This window comes from Elgaria multicarinata, chromosome 7 (genome assembly GCF_023053635.1).
Source record: "Elgaria multicarinata webbii isolate HBS135686 ecotype San Diego chromosome 7, rElgMul1.1.pri, whole genome shotgun sequence".
In the NCBI taxonomy this organism is placed as follows: domain Eukaryota; kingdom Metazoa; phylum Chordata; class Lepidosauria; order Squamata; family Anguidae; genus Elgaria; species Elgaria multicarinata.
This window is the reverse complement of record NC_086177.1, coordinates 56,840,946-56,868,624: the sequence shown is the minus strand read 5'-3', so window position 1 is coordinate 56,868,624 and position 27,679 is coordinate 56,840,946. Positions and strand designations below refer to the sequence as shown.

At 41.3% G+C, this 27,679-nt stretch overlaps 1 protein-coding gene across 9 annotated transcripts in view; it reads right to left on the bottom strand.

Annotated features, from left to right (window-relative positions):
- GREB1L (GREB1 like retinoic acid receptor coactivator) overlaps positions 1 to 27,679 on the bottom strand; it is a 204,176-nt gene that overhangs the window by 30,866 nt on the left and 145,631 nt on the right. For 8 of the 9 annotated variants that reach the window (XM_063130616.1, XM_063130623.1, XM_063130621.1 and 5 more), the window contains 9 exons: positions 25,995 to 26,321; positions 21,026 to 21,154; positions 17,675 to 17,809; positions 14,705 to 14,902; positions 13,906 to 14,086; positions 12,169 to 12,361; positions 10,539 to 10,672; positions 9,484 to 9,823; positions 2,005 to 2,120 (listed from right to left, as the gene is read on the bottom strand). In XM_063130616.1, coding sequence (XP_062986686.1) covers positions 2,005 to 2,120; positions 9,484 to 9,823; positions 10,539 to 10,672; positions 12,169 to 12,361; positions 13,906 to 14,086; positions 14,705 to 14,902; positions 17,675 to 17,809; positions 21,026 to 21,154; positions 25,995 to 26,321 — 1,753 coding nt within the window. The remainder of the gene's footprint in view (positions 1 to 2,004; positions 2,121 to 9,483; positions 9,824 to 10,538; positions 10,673 to 12,168; positions 12,362 to 13,905; positions 14,087 to 14,704; positions 14,903 to 17,674; positions 17,810 to 21,025; positions 21,155 to 25,994; positions 26,322 to 27,679) is intronic. The other variant, XM_063130622.1, reaches the window with a different exon arrangement.

Sequence of the window (27,679 nt, the reverse complement as noted above, 5' to 3'; positions counted from 1 at the left end):
GTTTTACTGCTGGCTGGGATTTTATATTTGCTTTAATGTAAATTGTTGGGATTTTCAACACTTTTTTTGCATTGTTAGCTGCCTTGAAAGCTTTGGCTGAGAAACATTTAGGGATGTACAGATTGTGTAAAATCCATTTGGTCTGCATTTCATGGATTGTCAGGTGGTGCCTTTCCTTCCATTGTCTGCTCATCAACATAATCAGATTTTGTTTGAGTTTCTGAATTTGCACAAATTCTCACTAGTGAAAATACGCAAATCCTGCAAAAATGAAGTTCTGTTACCTAGGAAAACTTTAGCTGGCTTTTCATTTGCAAATGACCACTATGTAAACAGAGGCAGGAGCTGCAGAGAATGCTGGCCAGTACTGTAAATTATGGAGGATTTTTTCATCTTCTGAAGTCATGACCAAGGATAAAGACACCATCAGAATACTGTTCTTCAGTATTTGGCAGATTTAAGTCTGCAAGGAGAGGGACTAGTTCAACTTCATCATCTTGATAACTAGCCCCCCATTGCTGCCACTGGTGAAAAAATTATTAAATTTGAGAAAGGCAGCTGGTGTTTTAATCTTCTCTCTTCCAACTTGACTCAGCAGAATGCTTTCTCCCTTTCATTGATAAAGCTGCTTTTCCCCCTGGGGGTTATTTCCTACACTCTTCCTAAAAACTATCTCTCTAGAAACAACCAGTCCCATTCTCTTTGGGAATGAAGCTGGCGAGGGAGGGATTCATGTGATTCCTTGGGTGCAATTCTATTGTACTGCCTTCTCTGTGCCTGGCCCAGTGAACTTTCACATTAGGATTGTTGTTGATGGACAGCAGAGACAGAGAGATTCCATTTCCCAGAGATTCCCTTTCCCTGAGGAGGGGAGCAATGGCTGCTGCTCATTTCCTCTGTTACCTTGTTTTGTGGAAAGACCTGAGACAGGATAGAAAGAAGCAGAGAATTGTGAAGCTCTGTTCATTTGTTTGCATGTTTATCCTAGAAAGGAGAAATCCTAGAGAATGAATCCAACCAATTACAGTGCAATCTTACCAGGAGGAAGAATTGCTCCAGGCATTAAGGAGTAACATTTCAAAGGATGAGTCACAGACTTTGCCCTCCATAAGAATTTCAAAGAGGGCTTTTTACACACACACACACACAAAAGTTACTGATTATATTTTGATTGTGAAATTAGGGACAAAAGTAAAAATCCTTAGCATCTTGAGCAATGGTCACTGGACCTATTTATTTTTAAGCAATGTTCACACAATCACCTTCTACCACAGGAGCCTGCCCAAAGCCACACCAGTCATGTGAAGCTCTCCTCTAGTTCCTGCTATCAGTTGAAGTTAGGTGGGTGGTGACTGTAGTTGTGTCACCAATTTTTGAAATGTCCTACTCAAGGAGATTTGCTTGGAGCCAACTATGATGTAATTCTGGCACCAGACAATGGGCCAGTTGAGACATCACACTTAGCCACGGTTAGGCAGCTAACCCTTTTGCAGCAATGGTTAGTGAGTGTCTTTAAACCATAGCCACCATGACTACAAATGGTTCACACAACACGCTAAGCCATAAAGTTTAGCTCAAAATGCTTAACCAATGTGGCTTACCGTGTCATCTGAACAGGGTTTTAAGTTGTAATATCAATTATATGAGGGTTTTCTCTGTTTTGCTGAAGTTTTCTATTGGAAGTTTGCCCTGTTGTTTTGCTGTTAAGTGTAACTTTATATTGAGTTTTTATTATCATGGTTATACACCATCCTGACAGTCTGCTGAAGGACAGACTATAAAACCTTTGCAATCAATCAATCAATCAATCAAACTTCCTTTCAATCAACATCATACATTTTTACAACAGCTCATGTATTATTTTTCTTCAGATATGGATGCATAACTCCAAATACGTCACTCAACATTATGAGATTGTTACTTCAGATAAAAGGCTGGAGATCATGCAGATGTTTAAGAAACTTTTAAAGTAACACTTGCACTGTGGATTGACTCAGCGCATACCTGGGAAATGTTTCCCCCAGTGGGTCCTTGCCAGTTAAAACAACAATACAAGGAAGACCTTCCAGATCCTGATAAGTATGGGGAAACCAGTCTTCACGTTCGTTTCCTCTCCATGCCTGTGAGAAAAGAACAGGAAGAAAGCTTGAAATTCATTTTTGTTATTTTTCACATATTCTTTGTATTAACAACAATCCTTGCACAGGTACCCAAATTAAATCATTCTCTGGGGCTATCAGGATGCAGATGATCTGTTGCATATTTCTCTTTTCCCTCCTGTAGATTTGGCTTCCAAAGCAACCCAATGCAATAGGCAACGTGCCATCCTTTCATCAGTAAGAACTATGGACTGATTGGGTGGCCTTAGAACATTCATTATTCCTCAGTCTCACTTAAATATAACTGTAACATGGGGAAATAAAGGTGACATATTGGGAGGATAAGCAAACAATAACAGGGATGAAGAAATTTATACAATTGAATAAAATAATGTCAATAAGGAAATAAAGCAAATATTAAGATCTTTTATAAAGCTGGAGACACAACAGCTTCTTATGTTGCAGAGATTAACTCCAGAAAGGTGAAGAGTATTTAATTACTGAATGTAAAAAGGAAAGTGGTAGTGGTTTGTATCCCATAGCAAAAGCCAAATTAAAATATAAGGAATATAATAACATAATTTAAAAGAAAGCCAGGTTTGATAGCATCTCAGACATTGGCCATAAATACATATATTAGGGCAGCCTTTTCAACCTGGTGCTCGCCAGATGTGGTTGAACAACTCCCATCATCCCCAAAGTCCATGTTGACCAGGGATGATGGGGGATTTAGTCCAATACATCTGAAGAGCACCAGGCTGAGGAATACTGTACTAGGAGTAGGGATATATGAAAAATTAGTTTCTGTTCATTTTTTATCAGGATTTACAAGGTTTATGCCTTCCAGTCCCAATACAATGCAATCTATGGCCAAAATCCGGATATTTCCAAGCTTGCAATGGGATTTGTGTACTGCCCCAAAAATATGTTCAAAAGCATTGTACATTTAAAAAAACCATATGGAAAAATGCGTGCTTTTGAAAAATGCACACAAATATGTTTTAATCAATGGGAGAAGAATGTATACATTTCAAAGACATGCACAATTGATTAATACATTTGAGAAATTATGCATGAATATTCATGCAAAAAGAAAAAAGCAAAGACTTGATTTGATATGAACAGGAGAACACAACAAGCTTTGAGATGGAATTCACAAAACTTCAGCGAGCTCGAATTTTGCTGATTCGCACATGCCCCAAGCAAACATGTATACATTTGTGCCATCAGTCACTGGAAATAATAAAAAAAATCTCTTCTCATAAGAAACAAAAATTATCTTGGAGTTACAAACCGTAACATTCTGGAATGATTAACTACCTTACAGGACACAGAATAGGCTGGCAGTGCCCTTTCTTTTATTAAAACAAACAGTTACTTTAAAGTATTGAAAACTCTTTGGACCCAATACCCCGCAGATATTTCATTATAATTAAAATAAAACTGTTACTCCTGAAATCTGTAAGAACTAAGGGTTCTACTTCAAGAACAAACAAAAACAGTCAGAGCAAATTAGGGCAGTTTGAAGCAGTGAAAAATTCCTGCCCCCTATAAAGTAAATGAAAGTCATACATCAACCAAACTGTACAGGTTTTTAAATGGCTTCTTCTTTTTTCACATTAACATTTAGCAGTAACTCTAAAACTATTCTTAATTCTTAAAAGCCCTCTCACTTAAGCTATAGTCTTCTCCCTACATATGTGGGAGTAAGCCCCATTGAACTCAAAGACACTTACTTCTAACTAAACATGTATAGGTGTAATCTAATACAACTCTTTAACTAACCCAATCAGTATTTTGTAAATTACTTGAGTGTAAATTGTTTATGACACTTTTCTCTTAAAGCTTTGGGTTTGTTTGATTTTTTTAAATTTGATTGACAGTGTACATAAAATGCAATGAAAAGAGCAAAAAAACCCATCACATAGGAAAGAACCACGTGCGCACACGCACACACACACAGAGAGAGAGAGAAAGAGAAAAAAGAGAGAGAAACGAGGAACAGGAAAGGAAAAAGGAAGAAAAAAGTAAAGAGGAAAAAAGAAAAAGGGGGAGACAAAAAATAAAGGAAGTGTTCCACAGTAATTCAATCAACATATGGAGATTTAGTACAGAACATAGTTATAAAAGATCAAATAAAAACCATAGGTGGATATTACAAACGCAAATATAAACATGGACGTTGTATTTAAAGGAATGTTTATATCTTAAGTAAACCAAATATTACTGAAGGCTTTTTGGGACTAAATATATATTACTGTCTTTATTCATATATGTAATAAAAGTCCCCCACTCAGTGGCAAATGTATCTGATTTTTTTTTGTCTGTTTGCTATATGTAACTTTTGAGTCAATTTTTCTATTAGCTCTACATCCCATACCTTATTATACCATTTAGTTATTGAAATTCCTTGTAAATCTTTCCAGTATCTGGCAATAAGCACTTGTGCTGCTGTTAAAAGATATCCCACCAGTTTCTTATATGATAGGTCTTTGTATTGTCCATGGAATAAGTTTAGAAGTGCCAATTCTGGAGATTTAGTTAAAGTTGTTCCCATTATGTTTGAAATGTCCCAAAAGACTTGGTCCCCAAAATTTGAGACCTTTTTGCAAACCTGCCACATATGTGGGAAAGACTCCACCATATCACATCCCCGCCAACATTTAGAAGAAATGTTCCTGGACATATAAGAAATCCTCAAAGGGGTGAGATACCATTTTGAGCTATTTTTATCGATGTTTCTCAAAACATGGCTGATGTGGACTTATAGGGGAATTGTGTCCAAAGAGAAGACCTTCCTCCTCTTCAATATCAATACTCCAGTCTCTTTCCCATACTTTAAAAAAAATGTTCATAGAGCCCATATCTGTACTCAGTAAAATATCATAAACCATGGAGATTAAATCCAAGTTCCGTGTCTGTAGAGTCTGCTATAAACCTTTCAAACCGAGTAAGGGACCTGATCCCTTGTTCTTTAATATTGGGTTGCCATATGATGGTACTCAATTGGTACCCTGTTAATCAATTTGTATTATATTGTTGTAATTGAAGCCTCCAAGTCTCTCATGCTACTGATTGCAGGTTTTCATAATAATCTCTTAATCTATAAAGGTTGTTTTCTTAAAGTGATTTTACATTAATTTTCCTGTTGTTGTTTTTTGCTCAGGATAAATAAGGATCGGAATCAACGGTGATATTCCTGGCATTGGTTTTCAACACTCTTTTATCCTACTTTGTCCAAACAAAATCATCCCATAAATTCTGATCTCACAAATTTGAATCCCAACATTTTGCCACCACAACATGACATAATCTAGGGATCCCCTATAAAGAAACACCAGCAGTAGGACCCAAAAACACCAGCAGTAGGACTATCCTCTTTATACATTTAGCATGTAAGGTGAGATTCACCATTCTTCACTTACAACCAGACCAGAACATAGGGAACCCATCTCAATCACAACCTGCCTCTTATTCTACTCCCTAATTTACCTAACTATCTCTGGTCTTTAAGTCGTTCTCACTATCCTAACTCAACTCCCTCCATCCCTGACCTCTCCCTAACTGTCCCTGTTCTCCTTCTAACTGGCTTTCCCCATCCAGCATTGTGGTCTCAGCTGTCAATCATTCCCCCCACTTATTCCTCTGTTACAATAGGATTGCACCACTAATTAAAATAAAACTACTGAAGGAGAGCCCAAATAAATGGTTTAAAAATCACATTTATAAAAGGAAAATAGAAAATTAAGACATATACCAAGGGAAACAAGTTGGAGTTGGATATTCCTATTTACCCCCATTTTAAGGTTTCACAAACAAACCTTATTAGGAAGGGAATGTAGAGTATTTTATCAGCTCAACTGGAGATTAATCAGGAAAACAATCAGAGTAGTTAATTCAGTTTAAGTCATATGATTTTTTTTGGATGTTGGAGGATTATGGTGCTGATTAATAGAAGAGACTAAGTTCCAGTAATTAGTGGCAAGCCAGGATCAACCACTTGCCTTAAATGGTATCACTGAAAGGGGCCAGTCAGGATATTTTTAGGGAGAAAAAATGCTAATAATTAGATCAATTACATCTAGCATCCAGATCACTGCCAAAACCTCTTATCTTTAAAAATTCTAAAAATATTTTTTATTTTTATTTTTGCTCTCCATACCTAGAATATTTAAGGATCAAGTTCTGGATTGTTTTAAAAGATAAAAACATTAATTCTTCCAATGAAATAGCAAATCAAATTTGTCCAGTTATTTCCAACATGTAATATTGCAGAATACTCATTGTGTTAGCAAGAAAAGGAAGTGGTAACACTACATGGGTGGGAGGGGGCTGTTGCACCATGTCCTGCTTGTTCATCCCTGGCCAGTGGCTGGTTGGCCCCTGTGTGAACAGAGTGCTGGACTAGATGGACCCTTGGTCTGATCCAGCATGACACTTCTTATGTTCTTATCCAGAAAACCACTCAGAATTGCAAACCAGACTCCAATCCTAAATACACTTATTTGGGAGTAAGCTCCATTAAACAAAAATAAAACTTATTGTGTATCATTTGTTGCAAAAGTCATCTGATTGCAATTCAGGACAGGGCTGTGGTACCTTCAAAATCTATGACGGGGAAGTTTCTGAATGACGGAGTGGTGATATGATCTGTATGCCTTTCTTCCTTCCCTGTGGTGTATGTGGCTCTGGATCTATACAGTAAGCAACATGTAATGAAGGGAAGAAGAAGGAATGGACAACTGCAGCACAGCTAGAGTGATGGGGCGCCCAAGGCAAAATCTCCTTGACTACAATGGCTAGCCACTGTAGCTGCAGCATGAAATCTAAGCTTGACTAACCAAACACAGTTGTATACTTAAAACAGACTTACACAACAAGCAAACAAACAAAAATACCCAATGGCATGGCCATTAAAAATGAGGTAGGGTCTCTCACCACACTTCTAGGTAATGATATACCCTTTAGAGGGGATTTAGCTTAACAAAAGCTGCCTTGAAGTTCCTCTCAGATATTTGCTTCTTTCCATCTGAAATCCCCTCCCCCCTCATACATATGAATTGTTCCTTTCAAGTTAAAAAAAAAAAAGGTCAGAAATTGGACTCCTAACAGTGGATCTGTAAGTTGGTAGGGTTTGTTACGTTTTAGAAGTTCCCCTGTGAAGCGGCCTGTGGCTAATTCCTTTCTCAGGGCTAGGGGCAGCCATCAGCTCTCCTCTTAGAGATCAACTTCCCCTTTGCCACTGCTGATCTGCACCTCAGTGCAGAATGGATTGAGAAACAGTGCAAATTGGATTGTTCCACTGGGTAAGTTCACAATGTTCCCAACTTAAGAGGAGATTGAAAGCTTATATTTTCCATGGGCTCTGCTCAGCTGCATGAAGTACAATATAGTCACCCTGTTATATGAGCTTATTTCAAGTGCAGGCTTGTACATCACTTGAGACTGAAACAAGGGGAAAGGCAGTGAATAGGGGTTTTCGCTTTGTAAATCATGCTCAGATATAATTCTTCAGGCTACCCCAAGGGCTTTCTTCACTAAGCATAAAGGAAATGAGAATATAAGTGCCAGTATCATATTGCCTTTATACAGATCTATGGTGCGACCACACTTAGAATACTGTGTACAGTTCTGGTCACCACTCCTAAAAAAAGGATATTATAGAGGAGGAAAGGGGCAGAAAAGGGCAACTAAAATGATCAAGGGGCTGGCGCATCTCCCCTATGAGGGAAGGTTACAACAGCTGGCATTGTTTAAATCGGAAAAAAGGAGGCTGAGGGGAGACATGATAGAGGTGCACAAAATTATGCATGGTGGGAGAATGCGGATGGGGAGACATTTTTCTCCCTCTCTCAAAATACTAGAACCCAGGGTCATCCCATGTAGCTGATTGGTGGGAGATCCAGGACAAATAAAAGGAACTACTTCTTCACACAGCGCATAGTTAAACTATGGAATTCAAGATGTGGTGATGGCCACCAATTTGGATGGCTTTAAAAGGAGGTTCGATAAATTCCTGGAGGAGAAGGCTATCAATGACTACTATGTGCTACCTTCAGTATAGGAGGCAGTAAGCATGTGTGCACCAGTTGCTGGGGAACATGGGTGGGTGCTGTTGCACTGCATCCTCCTTGTGGGTCACTGGTCGACAGCTGGTTGGTCACTGTGTGGACAGAGTGCTGGACTAGATAGACTGTCTGTCTGATCCAGCATGGCATGTCTTATGTTCTTATGACTTTTGGAGACCACCATGCCTGTCCTCCCCGTCTCATGATTTGTAAATACAGGATTGTATTCCTCAGTGAACTATTCATTTTCAACAACAACAACAACATCAACAACAACAACAAATGTTTCGTGTTACTACTTATTTTGAATAAAAAGTCTGCACTGTGTATTATATTGTACTAAGAGACTGATCCTCTGGATGATTGTCTGCAATCATACTCTTATTTCCAGTAAGAATATGGTAGCATATTTGGACAACTGTCCTTGCTACTTGGGACTCATGTTTGTGACTTAACATTCACACTTTGTGGCTGCCACCCTGCCTAACCTGGTCATGCAGCATTGTCCAATCCAATCCCTCCCCCTGGCCTATGCATTCCCCACACATGGCACACCCTCTCAATGAGATAGAGAATGGTGCAAAAGTGAATCCAATTGTTATCTTCAATCATATATCAGAGATAACAGGGATTCCTGCACTCAGCCAGGGCTTGCAGGACCAAGTCCTGTAAATCTCAGCTGAGTCCTTCCCTATCCCCCTTTCAGCCTATTCAGGATGTGAACTGGGTGAGAAGGATGTCCCTGCATGGAGAAAAAAAGTGGTCAGGATGAGATGATGTCATGGGAGGGGAAAAGGCTTTGATGCAGGGCCCCAGCCTTTGAAATTATCCAGCCTGCCAGCTTGGTCCAGGAGGACAATCCGGCCTAGAGATGAAAATAGGTTGCCTGCCCCGATATATAAAATTATACTCAATGTTGACATCCTCCACTATGTCCCCACCATACGCCCTTTCTGCCCCACATTACTTCTCCAAGACTAGTCTCAGATGTTGTAGCAGTCTGCAAAATCCTAGGTGTTTTGCTAAGGCATTAACACCCACCAGTACTACAATAGCTCAAGGACACCTGCAGCTATATATTTTTTCCCCATTAGACAAGGACAATGATCAAATTATTAGGCCAACAAATGTTTTATATTATTTCTTAAAATCAGTGAACCCCTAAAAAAAAAAAAAGTTGCCTACTCAGAGCACCCTAAAGCATGGACAAGGTAAGACAATATCTGAATTAATGAGATCCTGTGAAATGAAGCTTTTAATGAAGCTCCATGAGAAATGTAACACCCGAGTCAAGAAATAAGCAGGTATATACTAACCTTTAATCTCTTCACAAAGTGCTTGGCAACGATAAGTTCTGAAGCTGGGTTCCCCAAGATAATCTCAAAGCGATATTGCAGGCCTAGTTTATCCCGCGCTTCTTGCAGCCTCTCTTTGGCCAGCATGGCCAGCTGCACAGAAGGAATCCTAATAACTAGCATGTGGCCACGGCCGTTCTTATCCTTGCCCGGTGCAGTGATGATGTCATCCATGATGCTGAGAGTCTCAGGAGTGCTGTGGTCTCGAAGGGAGGCCATGGTGGTGAGAGCCATCAAGGCTTCCAAATACTGCTGTATCAGCAGGTAGCAGCGAATCACCATGCTGTGCAGCTTGGGGTACCTTGAAAGGAATACAGCTCTGTTTTAGCCTAGTCAAGTCAGTATATGCTGGTATGGAGTTAGGTCTGGACCCCAGGCAACAAAGGCAAGGAAGAAGGTTTTCTGCCATGCATAGTTTGGAATGCCCCAAAGCGCCCTCCATTTAAATAAACGGTTCATTGTACAAGCATTGTCCTGCTATACACTTCCTTCTTTATGGCTAGCAGAAATACAGATGGCCCCTGGTCATCGCAACAAAGCAGTACAGCCTTCCCCAACCTGATGCCCTTCAGGTGTATTAGACTGCAACTCCCACAATTCCCATAATGGCTGAGAATGGTGGGAGTTGCAATCCTACATATCTGGATGGTGCCAGATTGGGGAAGGCTGCAACCCATTTTATGGTACCTTTGCTAAAGGTCTGTGATAGATTCAGATATAATTTAAGTTCCGCACTCCATTCACATCCCTCAGATTTTTACTCAGTACAGATATTAACCCTAATAATGCTAGGGTTGTAGTTTTCAAGATAGCAAAACAACACTTAGGCTGTAATCCTAAATATAGGGTATGGATATTGTCCTGGTGAAAAACACATTTGGCCTTAAAATACATGCACATCATATCTATCCTTTCCTGGTCATTGTTCATTAGTGTTGGGTGTCTGACTCTGACCTGCAACTTTCTCGACACCCAAGCTCATGACCCTGGCTAAATAACATCCCAAAAGCATTTACCTCTCTAAGAGTGTATTCACCATTTTTTCAAATGTTTCATCACATCTCAGAAGGGGGCTTGTGATTCCCCATTGGAGAGATTTGCTGTATTCCTTCAAGCCAAAATATAGCTTCTCATCTTGGCTTATTTCCTCCTATTCCAAACGGAGATATTGCAAGAAAAAATATTCTTACAAACAGTTTATATTTGTCCGACTTTCAAAACATTATCATGTTCTTCCACTCCCCATGAAAATGAAAATCATTCTGTTCATACATTTTCTTTCAGCAAAAGTAAGATAGTAAATACATTTGCTTAATATAACCGCAAATGGTAATGGATGAATCGGTCAATTTTGATTTCTCTCAGTTTTTCCATTCTTAAGTTTTCATCCTGAACATTGAGATTTGATTTTTGTTTTTAAGTTCACATTAAAAAAATCATACTTTTTGTGCATTTCTCCTAACACACATGTTTGTAGGCAAGCAGTTTTCTGAATATAATGCATTTTTGAATGTTATTTCCACTAAATATACACATTTGTGTGCATTTCCCCCCAATATCCACATTTTTGTACGCATTTGTTGATTGGAGAACACTGTGAATTTGAAGGATAACTGAGTTCTGGTTCACATATTGGTTTGAAAGTGCAAAATAGGGTAAGTTCTTACTGAAATGCAATCTAAACGTATTTTCTTTCCTTTGCTAGCCACAGCCTTATGGCGTTCAGATTCTATAGTGATCCTCTCTAGAAGGACCATAATGATTCCAAATAATGGATCATATAGAACTCCACATCGGTTTGTCTGCCCCATTGTCCACCCATGAGAGAAGTATAGTACTGCAATGTGCTCTACATGGAGCTAGAAGACAGTCTGGAAGCTCCAATTAGTTCCAACTAGACTAGGACTAGGAACCAGGAGGTGGGCTCCTGCTACACCTGTTTGGAAACAACTTCATTGTCTCCCTGTTCACTTCTAGGCTCAATTCATAGATGTGGTGTTTTCTGGACAATTTTATTCTGTATCAATTGGCTAGGCACTTAGTTGTACATCTGAGGTTCTTTTCCACACATAAGATGAGAGGCAATCAGGAGAATGGTAGCACCCAGTCTGTGCAGTCCCCAGGGAGACTTGCCTGGCACCCACTATGCTATCATTTTGGTGCAAGCTTTTTAGTTTCACAGAATTTAATGTTTTAAATTCTTTTAAGGTGTTGTGAGTTTTTGTTGATTAGAGGGTTTTTTTATCTTGCACATTTATTGTTTTAGTTGTTTTCTAATATTTTTATTTACTCACAAAAGAAATTGGAAATGCAAATTGGCCACTGAATTGGCCAATTGGCCATTTCTGAAAATAAATAAAGTTCATACAATTACTAAACAATTTCTTGGGATTCCTAAAGGCAGATGAAGCAACTGATAGGCCTGTCAGTGGTCATGTTGACAGCTGAGAAAGATGAGCATCGTATGAAGTATTTTCCTTTTTAGATGTCATCAAAGTTTGACTACAGAGACTTAATACATCACCAGAGAAAATACCTTCTGACTTTATGACATCAATAGGGCTAAAGACCAAAGAAGCTCACTCACAGGGAGCATGTGAACATTTCCTAAGAACAGTATTGAAATTTCAACATTTAGACCCTTACCATGTTGCCAAACTGTATCCAGTGTACCTCATTGGCAGAGCTGATTCTGGACTGCAGAGTTTGAAGAGCATATGGGAAAGAACTCACTTGGAGAACAAGGAGGTTGAAAGCTTCAAGAACCTCTCTGCAGTTTATCACTCTATCAGCAAGTCCGTGACTTGGCTCTCCATGGGACAGAGAGCTTGAGATGGCACTAAGGAAAGAGACAAAATATGTAGCTCTTGCTATCCATTTCACATCCTTAAGATTAAAATTGAGACTGAAGGAGTCACACGGTCTGCAAAGAATCAGGAAATTCAAGGGGTCCTAGTGTACAGATCTAGAAAGAATGGTTGATGTCCTGCTACCCTCTACAAAACAGTAACAGTAGGTTTAATGTAAACAACTGTGGTCCTGTTTTAAAAACATATCAATTCATGGTAGCAACTACACAGAGATTAGTTCTGAGACCTCCAGCCATATGGTGAGAAGGGTGATCATTACCATGCCCCCCACTTTCATGAATTTTCAAGCAGTTGTGGAGCCACATTCAAATTAGCAAGATTGAAACAGAGATGAGCAACATATAAGCCCTGGTGTGGGAGAACTAAAAACTCTGGTCCATGCCTAATCACTTGGCCTATGCTAAATCTTGGATGCCCAGGGCCAGTATCCTGGAACTATGAGCTCTATAACTCTGCCTATTTTGGATGACCCAATGTCAAAGCAGTTAGTGATAAAAATGCATCCTACAAAGCACCACATTTCAGATCCTGGACCTAGATTCTTGGCAATATGATCTAAGGCAGGCCCTAGCAAACATCACAGTAATAGATCAAGTATATGTCAAAGACTTCTCTTTAGTCCTGCTATGTCACTGCAACAAAGCAAACCCTACATACTACCATTCACCTTGTCATCAAAAGTATCTCTGCACATACTGGATATGTGCATAATGCCAGGAGCAAGGGAAAGTCCACTGCAGCTGCAACACTTCATAAACATGGGGGTCACGATTTCGGGGAACAAGAAAGGCATTACAGACATAGTTGTCTACTCCTGAACCCAGTAAGTCCTCTATGTCTTTAACACAAGTTTGAAAGGCATGGTTTATCCTTGCTGCAATAGCAGGAAAAGGCACTTCTTGCCACACAAATTATTAAAAGCTCCAGAAACAACTTACTAAAAGCTTAAGGAACTCTGATTGGTTTCATACCACATGCTAACCCAAGATTGTTTATTTTTCGTAACAAACCCATGATGGGATAGTATGTTGTTTGTGGGAAGCATTTCCCCCCCCCCCCCAGTGGGTTGTTTCCCCCAAATAAGCCACTCTGAAAAACCCCGGTCTGCAGTAAGAGTTATTTTACCTATAATGGGTTAGTGACTCATCTGTCATGCCAGCATGGGTTATGGAGATTGCCTACAGAGCTGCTCGGCAAGAGTGGACAAAAATGCTGCCACCGCTCTGATCCTCTCAAGCAATCTCTATTCCCACCGCAAAGGAAGCTGGGATACCTGGCTGTCTGGGCAGGAGGACTACAGGGGGATGGGAGAAATAAGCTACTATGTGTAGCTGGTTTGCCTGATTGTCTGAAAGGAGCACAATAGGTTGTTTGCATAACAATCTACCCAGTGTAGCTTGCCATCGTCGTAGCGTGATGTGTTAATACAACGTCTTAATTTCACACCTAAAATTTGAATGAAAATATATGGCATAGTATTAAAGGTTATGCTACTTTACTTTGGATGAATTACCTTGTTAAATCCACATGGGCATTGTCATGTACCAGCACAAAAAGAGTGTACGGATTCTGCTTCACCCGCCGCATGAACATGTCGAACTTGGTTTGAATCTCATTGTCTAGCCGCACCACATATTTTTCAGCTCTTTGGTAAGCTGCTCCATTTTCTTCAAGGCCCAAGTCTACAAGAACACCTGGAGGAAGAAATGGGGATAGGAAAGAGAACTTGGGTTTTGCCCAAAAGTAAATAACAAAACATGTCAAACTCAGAGTGGAGATGGTACTGGCTTTGGACTTAGAACAGACCCAAATGCCAATTCAGACATTAAGATATATATGTTACAGCAGAGGAAAAGATTGAGAATGACGTGTGTTTGATCTCCTAGAACAGGGTGAGAAAAATCTAAATAAAAAAATAATGCCAGACAACTTGGTTCAACTTTTTCTTCTAGTAGCTTTCTGCCCCTATAGGCAATGAAACAGCTTCAGAAGAAATGTTTTCCGCCAATAAAATATTCTGTATTAAATAGTCCCATGTGCTTGCATTTTAATTTTATCTAATGTGTGGGTGTGCATGATTGCAACTTCTTTTCAAATTTCAGCTACCTGAGTTTACATTTTGATAGGGCTCTAACTAAAAGAAGAGGCTACACAGCCTGATTATGATCTTCATTCATAGGAACACAGCTACAAATCACTTGACCTACCAAGACTGCAGGTTGGGTTTGACTTCTTTAATGCAAAACACCATGAATTCAGTATCTAAACACCTTGTTGGATTTAATACACCTCTTTTCGCCCAGCTTTTTTACCTGATTGTCGAATCCGTTGAATGGTTTGTTGGACCAACACTTCCGAACGAGGAACTACAACGATGAAATCTACTTTGCTGAAGTGGCCCAGATCCAGGCTTTGGTTGCCACTATCTGCAATGGCACATACCTGCGACAAGAGCTTTCTGGCAATTGTGAGCTGTGGTTGATAAATCTGGAAGGTTTCAGTGTCCAAACCTAGGAAAAAGCAGTACCATGATTTATATTTTAGTCCTAGAGAGACCCGATGATGAGTTACCCTTTTGGAAGCTAGACCAATACCTAGAACATTCGATATCAAACACTGTCCCTGCCTCTGCACACACATGTATGGCACTTTCAGAGCCTGGGAAGGCAAGATGAAAATATCACTAATAAATATGTTTCCATTTTAACGCAACATCTTTTTGGCACATAATATTAACACACACAAAAAACACTCAACAGAATATATATTTTAGATGCAATGGAAATAGCCTGTGGGTGTAAATTCAGGGCCAAATGAAGATAAGGAAGATTACAGCTTTCTTTAAATTTCTTGCTTTAAGCAGAGGGATAAGGTTAACATCCCTCCCACATGTTGTAGTCTCAATCGAGACATGAGTCCCCTGCGAGTCCCTCTTAAAAAAGAGAAAGGGCAGACTGTAATATCATTTTTAATGAGCACACACTGTAATGTGAGGTTTGGCTCAAAACAGACTGGATAATGGGTGAGATAGACTGTTTGCAACTGAAAAAAAATCGCTTTTGAAGGTGGGGTCTAGATTTCAGAAAGGATTTTAATGTGTTTAGGAGTGAGATGCCAGAAGGGGTTTTATGGGAATCATTTTACCAAGATAACCTTTAAATAAAAATTTAAAATAGGAAAATTAAATTCATGTCATTCATATATTTCCCTCCCTCACATATGAAGTTCACTGCAGCCAAATACCATTGCCATATTATACTTTCAAAAATGCTATTTTCCTCAAATTAAATTATTGCTAATTGTGCAGTGGAATCCTATGTATCTTTACTCAAAACTGAATTCATGGAGCTTGCTCCCTACTAAGTATGTTGAGGATTGCCTTTTAGCAATAGGCTAATTGTAACAATATATGTCTTTGTAGAAGAGATGTCTTTCTGACTAGAATCTTCCCCAACCAGGTGGCTTTCAGGCATGTTGGAATTTAGCTCCCATTATTCCAGCTAGTATGGACATTAGCCATGCTGGCTGTGGGCAGCCCTTAATGGAGTCCGGTCGGTGAAGGAAAGAGAACAAATTAGACACAGTGATACAGCTGGGATAATAAATTGAGCACAGCTTTATCGACTCACTTGAATAGATTTGGCAGTGGCAAAGGGCATGGATCCTGTCATCAGTCAGCCTGCCTGCTGACCAATTCCCCTTCCTGGTCTCCATGCCAGGAGCGCTGCTGGTGGATGGCAGGGCCTGGGGCATGCCAGGGTTTGGACCACTAATGTGAACCCCCTTCCACTATCCCGAATGTGGCCAGTTCGCAGCCCCCATGCTGGTCTTGATGCCAGCTCCCATAGATCCCTTACAGGAATCCTCACTGTGGGGGAGCAGGGAGTCAGCTCCCCCTCACCAATGGATCCAGCCCAATGCCTACGTAATTGTGATAAATATTATAAAATGAAGCGTCTACCAGGAATGTACTGATAGTCCAGATCAACTAATTTACAATAGAATTAATCCTTGCAATAGGGAAGGCAAAAACCCTACACAGTCTTTGCCAATTGTTATGCAGGTAAAAATCCTTTCCAGCCCCTTTAACTGGCAACTGCATCTTAGTAAACGGAGTGGGTGACTGGGTAAGTCAGCACCTGCAATCCTGCAGCCGCATGGGAGGTCTGCGTTTAGGAGCCTCAGGCTGAACTGGCCTGAGAAAAAAAGAGAGAGATCTGCCTTTTTAGCCCCATCCCCATCAAAGCGCTCATTGGTTCAGCAGTCCAAGTCCTTTCTTGGGAGGGCCATGCTGCTGCGGTTATGCAGCTGCTCATCACCAGCCTTTTCTCCCATCACTGCTGGCCTGCACATCTCCATAATCATGGCTCTGCATTAAAAGGGGAACCTGGCTTTTTAAAAATATAAACCTGTCCCTGCAATATGTTTAAAATGCAAATGCATGTATGTCTGCCTGCAAGGGATCCTTTCAACTTTTTCAATCATTAGAACACAAAACTGTCATAGAAGCAACAGTAAAAAAATTGAAAGCATTTGGGATCACTTCCTGACACCATCCCCCAACAACAACACCCCCAAGTTCATCATTCCTTCCGCATAAGAAAACTGGTTCTTTCTAAGATTACGATAAAAATAGGTTAATTCCCTTAAAACGTTTTGATATCATTAGCCTGCTATGCCTTTATGTGCCAAACGTTAGTTCTGTTTCATATTGAGATGATTTGTGACTTTGTGAAATAGCTTAGGGCTGATGAAAACCCCTTTTTAGCTTTACTCACTATGGTCCCAATAATGGGTGGAGGATGTGCTAACTGTGGGCCCTCTCAGCACTATTGAGCCCAGTCCAGTCCTGTGCTGAAACATCCCCCCTCCCAACTTGCACATTGGTGCAGTCAGTCAATCTTCAGCAAACTTATTAATAGCAACAACAACAACATTAATTGCATTTCTTTATCACCCAATAGCTTTATCACCCTCTGTGCAGTTCATAGCATGTACAAACCTGGACACCTGATTCCACAACTGTGCAACTATTGCAAGCAGTCCTCTTTGCATGGCCGGGATTAGGGAAGTCCTGGCAATTTTCTATGACCATGGCATCCAACTCCCAGTTTTTCTCTAGTTCTACCGTCTGGGCTGCTGGGCTGAGGGCAGGGCAGAATGGTCACACCTGGTCAAGGCAAGACCTCTGTAGATCAAAGCCCTTATGTTCTCCAACCCATAGGCACAGGCTACAACTTGGCTTTGACATATATTATTTCAATTCTTGAGGCAACCCTTACCCAGTTCTTGGGTGGAAACCATGGCAGCGGCTTCTTGAGATGACACACATTCATTAACATCTCCATTGAACGGGATTACAACATTATCTCCTCTTCTCTGTTGCATTGTCTCTAGCAACTTGTCCAATTCATCGCCTAGTAAAGAATTTGCTTTTAGAATAAAAATGTATCTGAATAGGCTATAAGACATCCCTATGAAGCCTTCACAAGAAATGGTGAAAAGATAGACTGTGCCATAATTAATACCCAACCTCCACTTTTGCCCAAAGAGCTGTGATCAAATAAAGATTAACCTAAAGGTTAAAACTTCAGAAGCCAGAATCCACAGGGAATGGGAATGGTGACATCCCTTTGCAGTGGTCATGCTCCTTCCTGGAGAGCAAACAGCAGAAGCAGTGTGTGTGTTTGTGTGTGTGTGTCTTCCTCCCTGCCCAGGTTTTCCTATATCTTTCCACAACGTTCAATTTCATCTCGTGTGGTTAACATCTACATGAAACCACAGGGACAGGTTGTCCATCTAAGGCTGCTTATGTCACCCAACTATTTCTTCTTTTCATCTGATGCAGGTGTGCAGTCCCTTCTCTCAATAGCTGGTGGGTTGAGTGAGGGTCAATCAAGGGAAAGCATAGTTAGTGATCGTTGAAGACATAGGGACTGGGTAGTTGGGGAAGTACTTGTTGTGGATGACCTCACACTCTCCCCTAAGGAAATGGTTCACAGTTTGGGATAACTCTAACTAAAGGAATACCAACTCCCAAAGGAACCTGTAGGAACGCTGAGACCATCTTCAAGAGCCCCTTTTCTAGTTGCCTTCACCTTCAGAGTTGAGGCAGATGGAAACAAGAGAAGAGAAATTTACAGTGCTGATGCCCCATCTGTATAATTCTTTCCATAGAGGCTTATCTGTTGTGAACTTTTAATCCTTCCCGTTCTGAGTGAAGGCCTTTTTATTTGCCCACAGGTTTTACTCTGCCTTAATGCTGCTTTAGACTGTTTCACTGGTTCACTGCATTTTTATTGTTTTTATTATACATGGAAGCCACCCTGAAAGTTTTAAATATTTTAAGCAAACTACCCTTGGACCTAGCATTGCTGCTAGATTCTCAGAAAGCAGCTGTGGCTCAGAAGGCCTTTTATCAGCTTGATTTCAGTTGGGCCCACTGCTAGATGAAAGAGACCTGGATTTTCTCATTCATGACCAGCAGACCAGTCAAGGCTGGTGGTTCTGATGTCAGTGGGGTGGTGAATCCACTCTGGGTCAGATTGAAACTTGGAATGGATTCACTGCCCCACTGACATCTGAGCCACCAGCCTTCACTGCTACAGACCAGACTGGACTCTACATAGGACCATCTTTGAAAACTGCCTGGAAATGTTCTGATTCAGAGTGTCACCATCAGCCGCTTGGTAATACATGTGAGCAGATGGGAACATCTCACAGGAATTCTGAAACATTTGCATTGGTTATCACTTTGTTTCCAAGCTTGGTTCAAAGTGCTGGTTTCCATGTATTAATAAAGGCCTCCAAGTCCTGGGCTCTGACTATTTCAGGAATTGCCTTTTCCTTATTAAGCTTGTCCCTACAGACTTCCAAGAGCTGCCCATGAGACTCTACTCCAAAAGTCTTCTCCCCGGAAGCTGAGATTAACTTCTGCCAAAAGCTCCGCCTTTTTGGTTGTGGCTCCCAAGCTGCAAGATACACTCCCCAGAGAAGCATGTCTATCTTTTTCCTTGCTTGGTGTCATGACCCTGGGTGAGACCATGAATTCAGAGGAAGTATCAGAGTGGGAGAGGAATTTGCCCCAGAAGCTCCACACAAGATGAACCTGTTTTGCCGGCATCATTCTAGCCATATGCCCAGAAATAACTGCCTCCTCATGCCTTCCTAGTCATTGCCTGTTGAAGCAGACTGGGCCCCTTTAACTGGAGAGGCGTGACTCACAGCTGCAGCTCTATTTATGGCTCAGTCTGGGGGCATGTCTACACCATACAGTGTAGAGGGAGAGAGGTGGGACGATCCCGGACTTACCTGCTTCCGGAATTATCCCAGGGTGTCTACACATGGCATGCGACGTCCCGAGAGGAAGAGGACGTCACGCTGGTCATTTTGTTTTTGTTTTTTTAATCGAAAAAGAGTGCAGGAGCGCTCCATCGCAAAACTGTGTTTATTTCTTAAAAATTAGCTCCCGCTCACCCCACGGAGCTTCCTGAGAAGCTCCGTGCCCCGTGTCCGGTTCCCAGCTCTTCACGTTTACTCGCGAAGAGCTGGGACAAAACTGGAACAGCCGGCCACACATCCTGTGACCGTGAGAAAAGTCGGGGGAAATGTGTAGGGCCATATCCTGGGGAAATGCAGGTATCATCTCTTCCTACTCCCGGGATCCCCTATGCATCGTGTGGGCGCACAGGGACGATCCCAGGACGATTATTATTATTATTATTTATATAGCGCCATCACGTTTTCATGGTGCTGTACGATCCCTGGAATATCGCCCTGTGTAGACATGCCCTGGGTTTTCATGGCACAGAAGCAGTCTTTGAGCCTGCTTGTGTGACTCTCCCACCTGAGTGTCACAGGATGCTCTCCAGGGTGCCCCTGCTTTGCTTTGACTTTGCCTGATCAGAACCTGAACTTGGCTTCACTTGACTTTGCCTTGCTTCCCTTTCCAGAACTCAAACCTGTGCTTAGCAGCCCCCCCCCCCCCCCGCCCCGGGTTCATACTAAAGACCCAACTGGCTTGGGATAGCATAGACTCATTTTGGAGAAAAGTGAAAATGTTTTTATACTTCCAGTTATTTGAAATTTACCTGGAAGTGTGTTTTTACTCTTTAATTTTCAGTTGGTTTATTAAATCATTCTATAACATTATATGCCATGTTTTTATAATAGCTTTCAATGCCCTTGGGAACATTTGTGTTAAAATGTGGAGTTATAATGTGGTCAACAAAGTATAACCCTTTTAATATCATCGATACTCCACTGTCTAGAAAGAACCAGTGATTAATGTACAGTGAAACAGGAGGGGGAGCCTCTCTACATAAACACACATTGGGAAGAAACTTGTGGATCACTTTAAGGTGAGGAGAAGAAGTTCATTCCCTCCGTGCTCCCGCTTCTTTCGACGTCACATGTCTATTCCTTTACTAAACATGGAGCTTTCCTGAGCCAATATAATGATGTCTCAAAACTGCTTAGATTTTTTTAAGTGACTGGCAGTAGGTCTCAAGGTACAATGAAAGCAGCTCTGTATTTAGTCAGAAAACAACTAACTTGGGCAAAACAATAATGTGTGAAAATGGTCAGATTTATAACCCAGAGAGCCGTAACAGCAGAATCTTCAATCCACTCACCTAAAGATGTGTTTTTGAAATGTGATGCCAGAAAACTAACTTTTCCTGTAATGAGCTCATAACTGATCTCCTTTAAAAACTCACTGGCGGTAAGCATACTCTCTGCCAGTGCTCTAGCCTGATATTGACCTAGAGAATAGAAAGGACAGAGAAAAATCACCAGACACTGTTCAATATAAGGCCTTCGTGTATTTCATCCCGTCTTCTTAATGACCTCCAGAAAGGCCAAGTGAAGTGAGATTTGCAGGCATAATTTTAAACTACTTTCCTAGAGTACATGTGTATTCACTGGCTTACATATATAAGCACTTTATAAGGCAACTGAGAATCCCTCATTGCACAACCCTTGATGATTGGAAGCCATTGTGTAGCCCTATGACAGCTTAGCCTCATCTAACGAAAAGCGTCATCAGACAGGGGGAAATCATGTTTCCTTACCATCGCTTCTCCGCACTTCCTCATTCTTCCCGGAGGGGAAAGAGGAAGTAAACAAACACAACATGGCCCATTCTGAGGCTGTTTTTATTGCGCTGCTTTTCCTGCACAAAGCAGGAGATCGCGGCACCTTGTTGTTTTTAAAAAGTCAGGTTAAAACATGTCTAGTTTGCTACAGAAAAACGAGTGGGAAGAGCAGGAGGCGGACCTCGTCGTCTAATGGACGCACGTACATCCGTAAGTGAGCAGTAGTGAGCATGCAATAAAATGCTCATCTGATGAACACTCCTATATTTCCGAACTTCTATTTATCCAAGCATTTTGGAAGACCCTAGGCGTAAGGTTATATGAAATTATATAACCTTCTACTATGCAGCAGACAGCAGTGTTAACTACTATTCACCAAATCTATTTGGTAGTTCATGTTCTGAAACAGAAAAATATTGGATTAGTTAGAAATGTTTATTGCTGTGCAAATTGTGACCACAATCCCAAAACTACTATCCACTTCTCCTGATTTCTCTCCACCTCCTTGTTTTCTGCACTTTTCCCCACCCTGGAAATAATAATCTGGAATGTAGAATGTAATTTCCCAAAATTGTTGGGATGTGTATGTGTTAGAATTAGGTTGCAGAAGTTACATACCTTCACATATTATCTAAAAGTGTGTGCGTGTATTTTAATTTCTCAGATCTGTAATACAAACCTAACAATCGCTGAAATTAGTTCTCTTCTACATTCTATCCTGTATTAACAGCAGTCGCACGTGTACACAAATAGTGCAAGAGAACTTCAAAGGTTCATATCATATGAGAGAGGCTGCATGTTTGTAAATGACCTCACTGAGAGATCCAAAAAGTTATAGCACAACATCTTAACACAAATTAATTATTCTCTGAGCATGTCCTATCCCTCCATCTAGATTAGAACGGAAAACAGGAGGGTGTATTTTCATATTAATTTAGCAGATTCTTTGCCTGCTACATCCCAAGGTCAGGTTGGCCTGTGAGTGCTCCTCTGGTTAAAAGAAGTCGTGCAGAGGAAGAACTTGCTCAGAAAGGGTAGAGGACTCAATTAAACATGACAAAATAATTGTATCTAGAGTGACAATGTCAAATTCATTTCAATCAAATGAATGCATCAAATTAATCTCTATTAAATTGGAACTTCTCTTAAACAGGGAATTTATGGTAGATATTGTGGCTGCATTCAGTATTATGTAAGGAAAAATACATCAATAATTTTCATTTATATCAGGGCTGAGCTGAATTCATACAACCAATTTTGGTTAAGTTAAAACACACACACACACACACACACACACTAAACAAAAACTTCTGACTTTCATCAATTTTTCAACGCAACCAGATTTAAAAGAGGGCAGGGCACCTGCAGCTTTAACTGTTGTGCTGAAGAGGAAATTTCACCAGGTTCTCCATATATACAAATGATACCTGCTGAAATTTCCTTTTCAATACAACTGTTAAAGATACAGGAACCCTGTCCTCCTTTTCATATGGTCACCCTACTTTTAGGTCAGCCTTCCCCACACTAATGCCCTCTAGGTGTGTTGGACTACATGCCTCCCATCATTCCCATCCAGTATGGCAGCTGTGCTGGCTGAGGATAATAGGACTTATAGTCCAACACATCTGGAGGGCACCAGGTTGGGGAAGGCTAGTTTAGAGACGCCAAGGCTGTAAATTTCTACCAATGAATAGCCTAAACAAATGTGATATATGTGTATGGGAGAGTGTCTGCATGTGTGTATCATGCCTATTCTTTCAGATTTCTCTCTTATCAAATGTCCAAGTGTCAACTGGAAAAAGTTTATAAACTGTGGCTGAGTTCTAGCATATAAATATGTTCAAAACTAGAGCTTTTTATGCTTTTCATGCAGGGGAGGGAGGATTGGCATTAAAAAAAAAAAGGAGGCACACTTCACTCTGACATTCAACAGAATTTAGGGCTGAGCCTAAAGTTCTCACATGAGAACATTCAGCTTGAATTTGCAGAGGGCTTTGAAAAGAAGAACCTAAATTGGAGGCATGCTTTGGGGAGGGAAAGAGAAATTGGCCGGGACGTTTGAGAGGCTTACCCATGATGGAGGACAGTGGCAACGTGTTTCTTGTGTTGTTATTGTTGCCATTCTCTTCAGTGGGGGTTGAGCTCCTCTCAGTAGCTACCAGTTGGTTGCTGCCATTTATGCTACAGAATGCCACAGCTGTAGCATTGTTCTCACTGGCAGCTACCACTTTTTGTTGTGGCTACCACCAAACAGCATTATTCTGGGACATCCCAGAAAAACAATTGGAAGCTGCCAATAGGTGGCCACCACCACCACCACCACCACCACCACCACCCTCAGAGTACCTTGAAACAACTATGTCCAGGTCATTCTGAAGCTCTGCTTTTGACAGAGATAGGACCCCCCTTGGAAATAATCAATACTTCTCCCAATTTGCTATTCACCAATAGGATGGAAAAATGAGTGGACATTTTAGCTCAACCTTATATAGACCTGTTTCAGACAACATGCTATGCCATGGTGGTTAAGCATTTTGACCTAAACATTATGGCTTAGCATGTTGTGTGAAACATTCCTAACCACGGCAGTTACATAACCACGGTTTAAACATGCTCACTATCCATTTTCTGCAAAAGAGTCAGTGGATTAACCATGGCTTAGCGTGTTATTTGAACAGGCCCATAGACTTTCTTGATCAGTCCTGTTCTTGCGAGCGTGAAATCACCCAGGTAACCCTGTTGCTCAGTGTCCAACTCTCCCGTTTCTTCAGTCAATCAGGAACAGGGCTGTGCTTTCTGCCCAACGGTAGCGTTTCTAGGGTTCTTTCATGCCTTTCAGCTGCAGTTCAGTCTGCATCAGGGAATCCTGGGGCATACTTTGTCCCTTCTTCAGGATGAATCCCTGACCACAGGGATGGGAAGGAAGGCAATATTTCACAGAACCTCTCCATTTTGAACAGGTATAGGATGGTAGACTTATACAACACAATGACCATGTTCGGATGATCCGCTAAGCCATGGTGATTAAGCATTTTGAGCTAAACATGATGGCTTAGCGTGTTATGTGAATCATGGCTTAGCGTGTCATGTGAACGATTCCTAACAATGGTGGCTACATAACCATGGTTTAAACATGCTCACTAACCATTTGCTGCAAAAAGGTTAGTGGCACAACCATGGGTTAACGTGATGTCTAAACAGGCCCAGTAACTTAATTGTTCAAGGTACACTACAGGCAGCCATCCTGAGAAGCACTGCAATGAGCATAAGTGTCTTATAGCTGACGGGAAAATGGGGGGGAGAAACATATTTTGGAAAAGAATGTAGTTCTGAAGAAAAATCAGAAAATAATGAATATTTGCCTGTTTCTTCTTGCAGGCAGGACCCGTGATCCTGAATATATTAATGCGGGTAAGAAGCTATTGCAGTTCATGGCTCTGGAAACAGAAGAGTCGCCTAGGGCTTTACTTATTTTCTTTTTCTTTGCTAACAGTCATCCACACCCAGCCTTCCCCACACTCATACCCTAATTGCCAAACCAGCTTTTAAACAAGCAGTTTAAAAATGGATTTGGCAATATCAGGAAGGGGGGGCTGAAGTGGAAGTACAAAGAGAAAACCTCAAGTGCATGTGTGCAATCTTGGGAATTGTGGTTAAGATAAAAGCCTAAGGAAGCAGCAATGAGCCATATAGATCATGAAAGGAGCAAACCATGCAACTACCTCGAAAAACAGAGCAGTTGCAACATACTGCAATGTATCTGAAGGAGAACTTTCTTCCATATGTTCCTGCCTGATTGCTACGATCACCTTTGGAGGCTCTTCTCCAGGTGCCACTGCCCACAATGGTGCACTGGGTGGCTACCAGGAAAAAAAACCCTTTTCTACAGTGGTCCCCAGCTGTGGAATGCCCTTTCCATGGAAGTCCGCCTGATGTCTTCATTGACATCAGGTTCCTTCCTTTTTAAGCAGGCATTTAGTATTTAATCTGTCGCTTGATTATTAAATTTACTGCTGTTTTCAATGTTTTTTTTTTAAATTAACGTTTAATATAATGTTTAATATTAATGTCATATTGCTGTTGTTTGGCATTTGCCAGTTGGATGGCACACAAATCTAATTTTTTTAAATTGGCTACTTCTCTGATAGCAGCATGAATAGCTGTGTGTAAAGCAATCTATACCCAAATAAATTAATAACAAACCTGCCTGATTCATAATGGAAATGAATGTTACTCAGGATTACAGAGAGATTGCAAAGAAACAGAAGCATTCTAATTCCAAAATTTAAAAGGACAGATAACAGCAACAAGAGGGATATTGAAATGTAGGTGTTTGCTAAGCAATGCAGCGCAGTTACATGTGTACTTATGCTAATCTTATGACTGTGTCTTAGTTTTTCAAGAGGCTGCTGAGACAGACACCTCCATCCTGTTTCACCAATGAAAGCAGGGTCAATAAAAAGTATCACCTTGGGGCTCTGACTTTCCATGGAGAAAAGGTACCCACCTAAAACGACCACACAGAACTCATTTCCTCTGATCTTCGATGTGCAGATTGTGACCACATAATCTGGCAGCCTTTGCTGGTGCTTCATTTCACTCACAGATCGCAGTGTTTCTGAAATGCCTTCAGCCAGGGAATTCTGTGTAACCACCACATGCACCATGTCCTGGGAGACGCTGGCAATTAACCTGGCAAGCCATGGGAGTTGAGCCGGCGACAAGGAGATGCACTGAGCACTCATTTGTAAAGACTGCTCTCTTAGAGTAAACTCCTGCATAGCTTTCAGCATGATCTGTTCAAATTCTTCCCTGAGAGGTATCTTATCGGGACCTGCAATTTTCATTAAATAAAGCAACAAAATGTATAATCAAAAGTCTGATTCATTCTATTTCCAAGTAAGAGTGCTGGAAAAATTAGCCAAACTACAGGACTCAACATTTATCACAGGAAGCTTCTCCAGTTAAAACACACCTACACACACCAACACATCATGATGTGTATGTGTGTGTGTATGTGTGCACATCAGCCACAGTAAAGATCATATAAGAAACATGAACTGGCTGGCAGAGATTATTCACTTTGGCACAGGAAGATTGAGGGTAGGGAATAACTTGTGGCTTGTAAGAGTTGCACCTGGGGCTATTTTCTCTGCCTGCACATTTCTGCAAAGCGCTTCTGCCCTGCAAATGGCACACCAGTGTTTCGATTGCATGGGTTCATAATGATCAAGTACAGCATCGATTCAGGGATACATGGAAGAGGGAGAAATTGGCAGGTTTCCCATTGGCCAAAAGCAAAGAAACGGAACACTGGACAGCCACTTGGGTCATGCCTACACGAGGGATTATCCCAGGAATTGCCCCGGGATCATCCCTGTGTGTCCACATGACACACAGGGGATCCCAGGGGCAGGGAGGGATAGAATCATAGAATAGCAGAGATGGAAGGGGCCTACAAGGCCATCGAGTCCAACCCCCTGCTCAATGCAGGAATCCACCCTAAAGCATCCTTGACAGATGGTTGTCCAGCTGCCTCTTGAAGGCCTCTAGTGTGGGAGGATGATCCCTCCCTTTCCCCGGGATAGCCGGGATGGCTTTAATCCTGACTTTTCCCGCTGTCTCGGGATTGTCCCAAGACAGCGGGACGTGTGGGCAGCTGTCCCGATTTCTTCCCTTACTCTTCGCAAGTAAACAGAAGGAGCCAGGAACCAGGCACGGGGCATGGAGCTCTTCAGGAGCTCCGTGCCCATCAGGGATGGAGGTGGGAGTGGGATCTTTTTTAAAACAACAACAACTTACCTTAGCGATGGAGTGCTCGTGTGCTTATTTTTGATAAAAAACAAAATGGCAAGTGCGACGTCCTCTTCCTGCTGGGGCGCCACACGCCGCGTGTAGACTGAGGGGGAGGATCTCGCGATCACCATATCACGAGATCCTCCCCCTCCCCAGGTCTAGACATGCCCAATGTCTTATGTTACACTGACAGGGATGGAGGCGGCGGCAGTTCTATACTTCTATCATCCCATTTGATATTCACGCAATTGTGGAAGGACAGACATGGGAGTGAAACACGCACCTGCCCTAGCAAGTTTGCAACTCTGTTGGAAGGCTTGCCTAATGTTTGAGAAATATCCCATACATTTTGCAACCTTCCCTACCTCCATATATGTTGAAGTATCATCTCCAGCC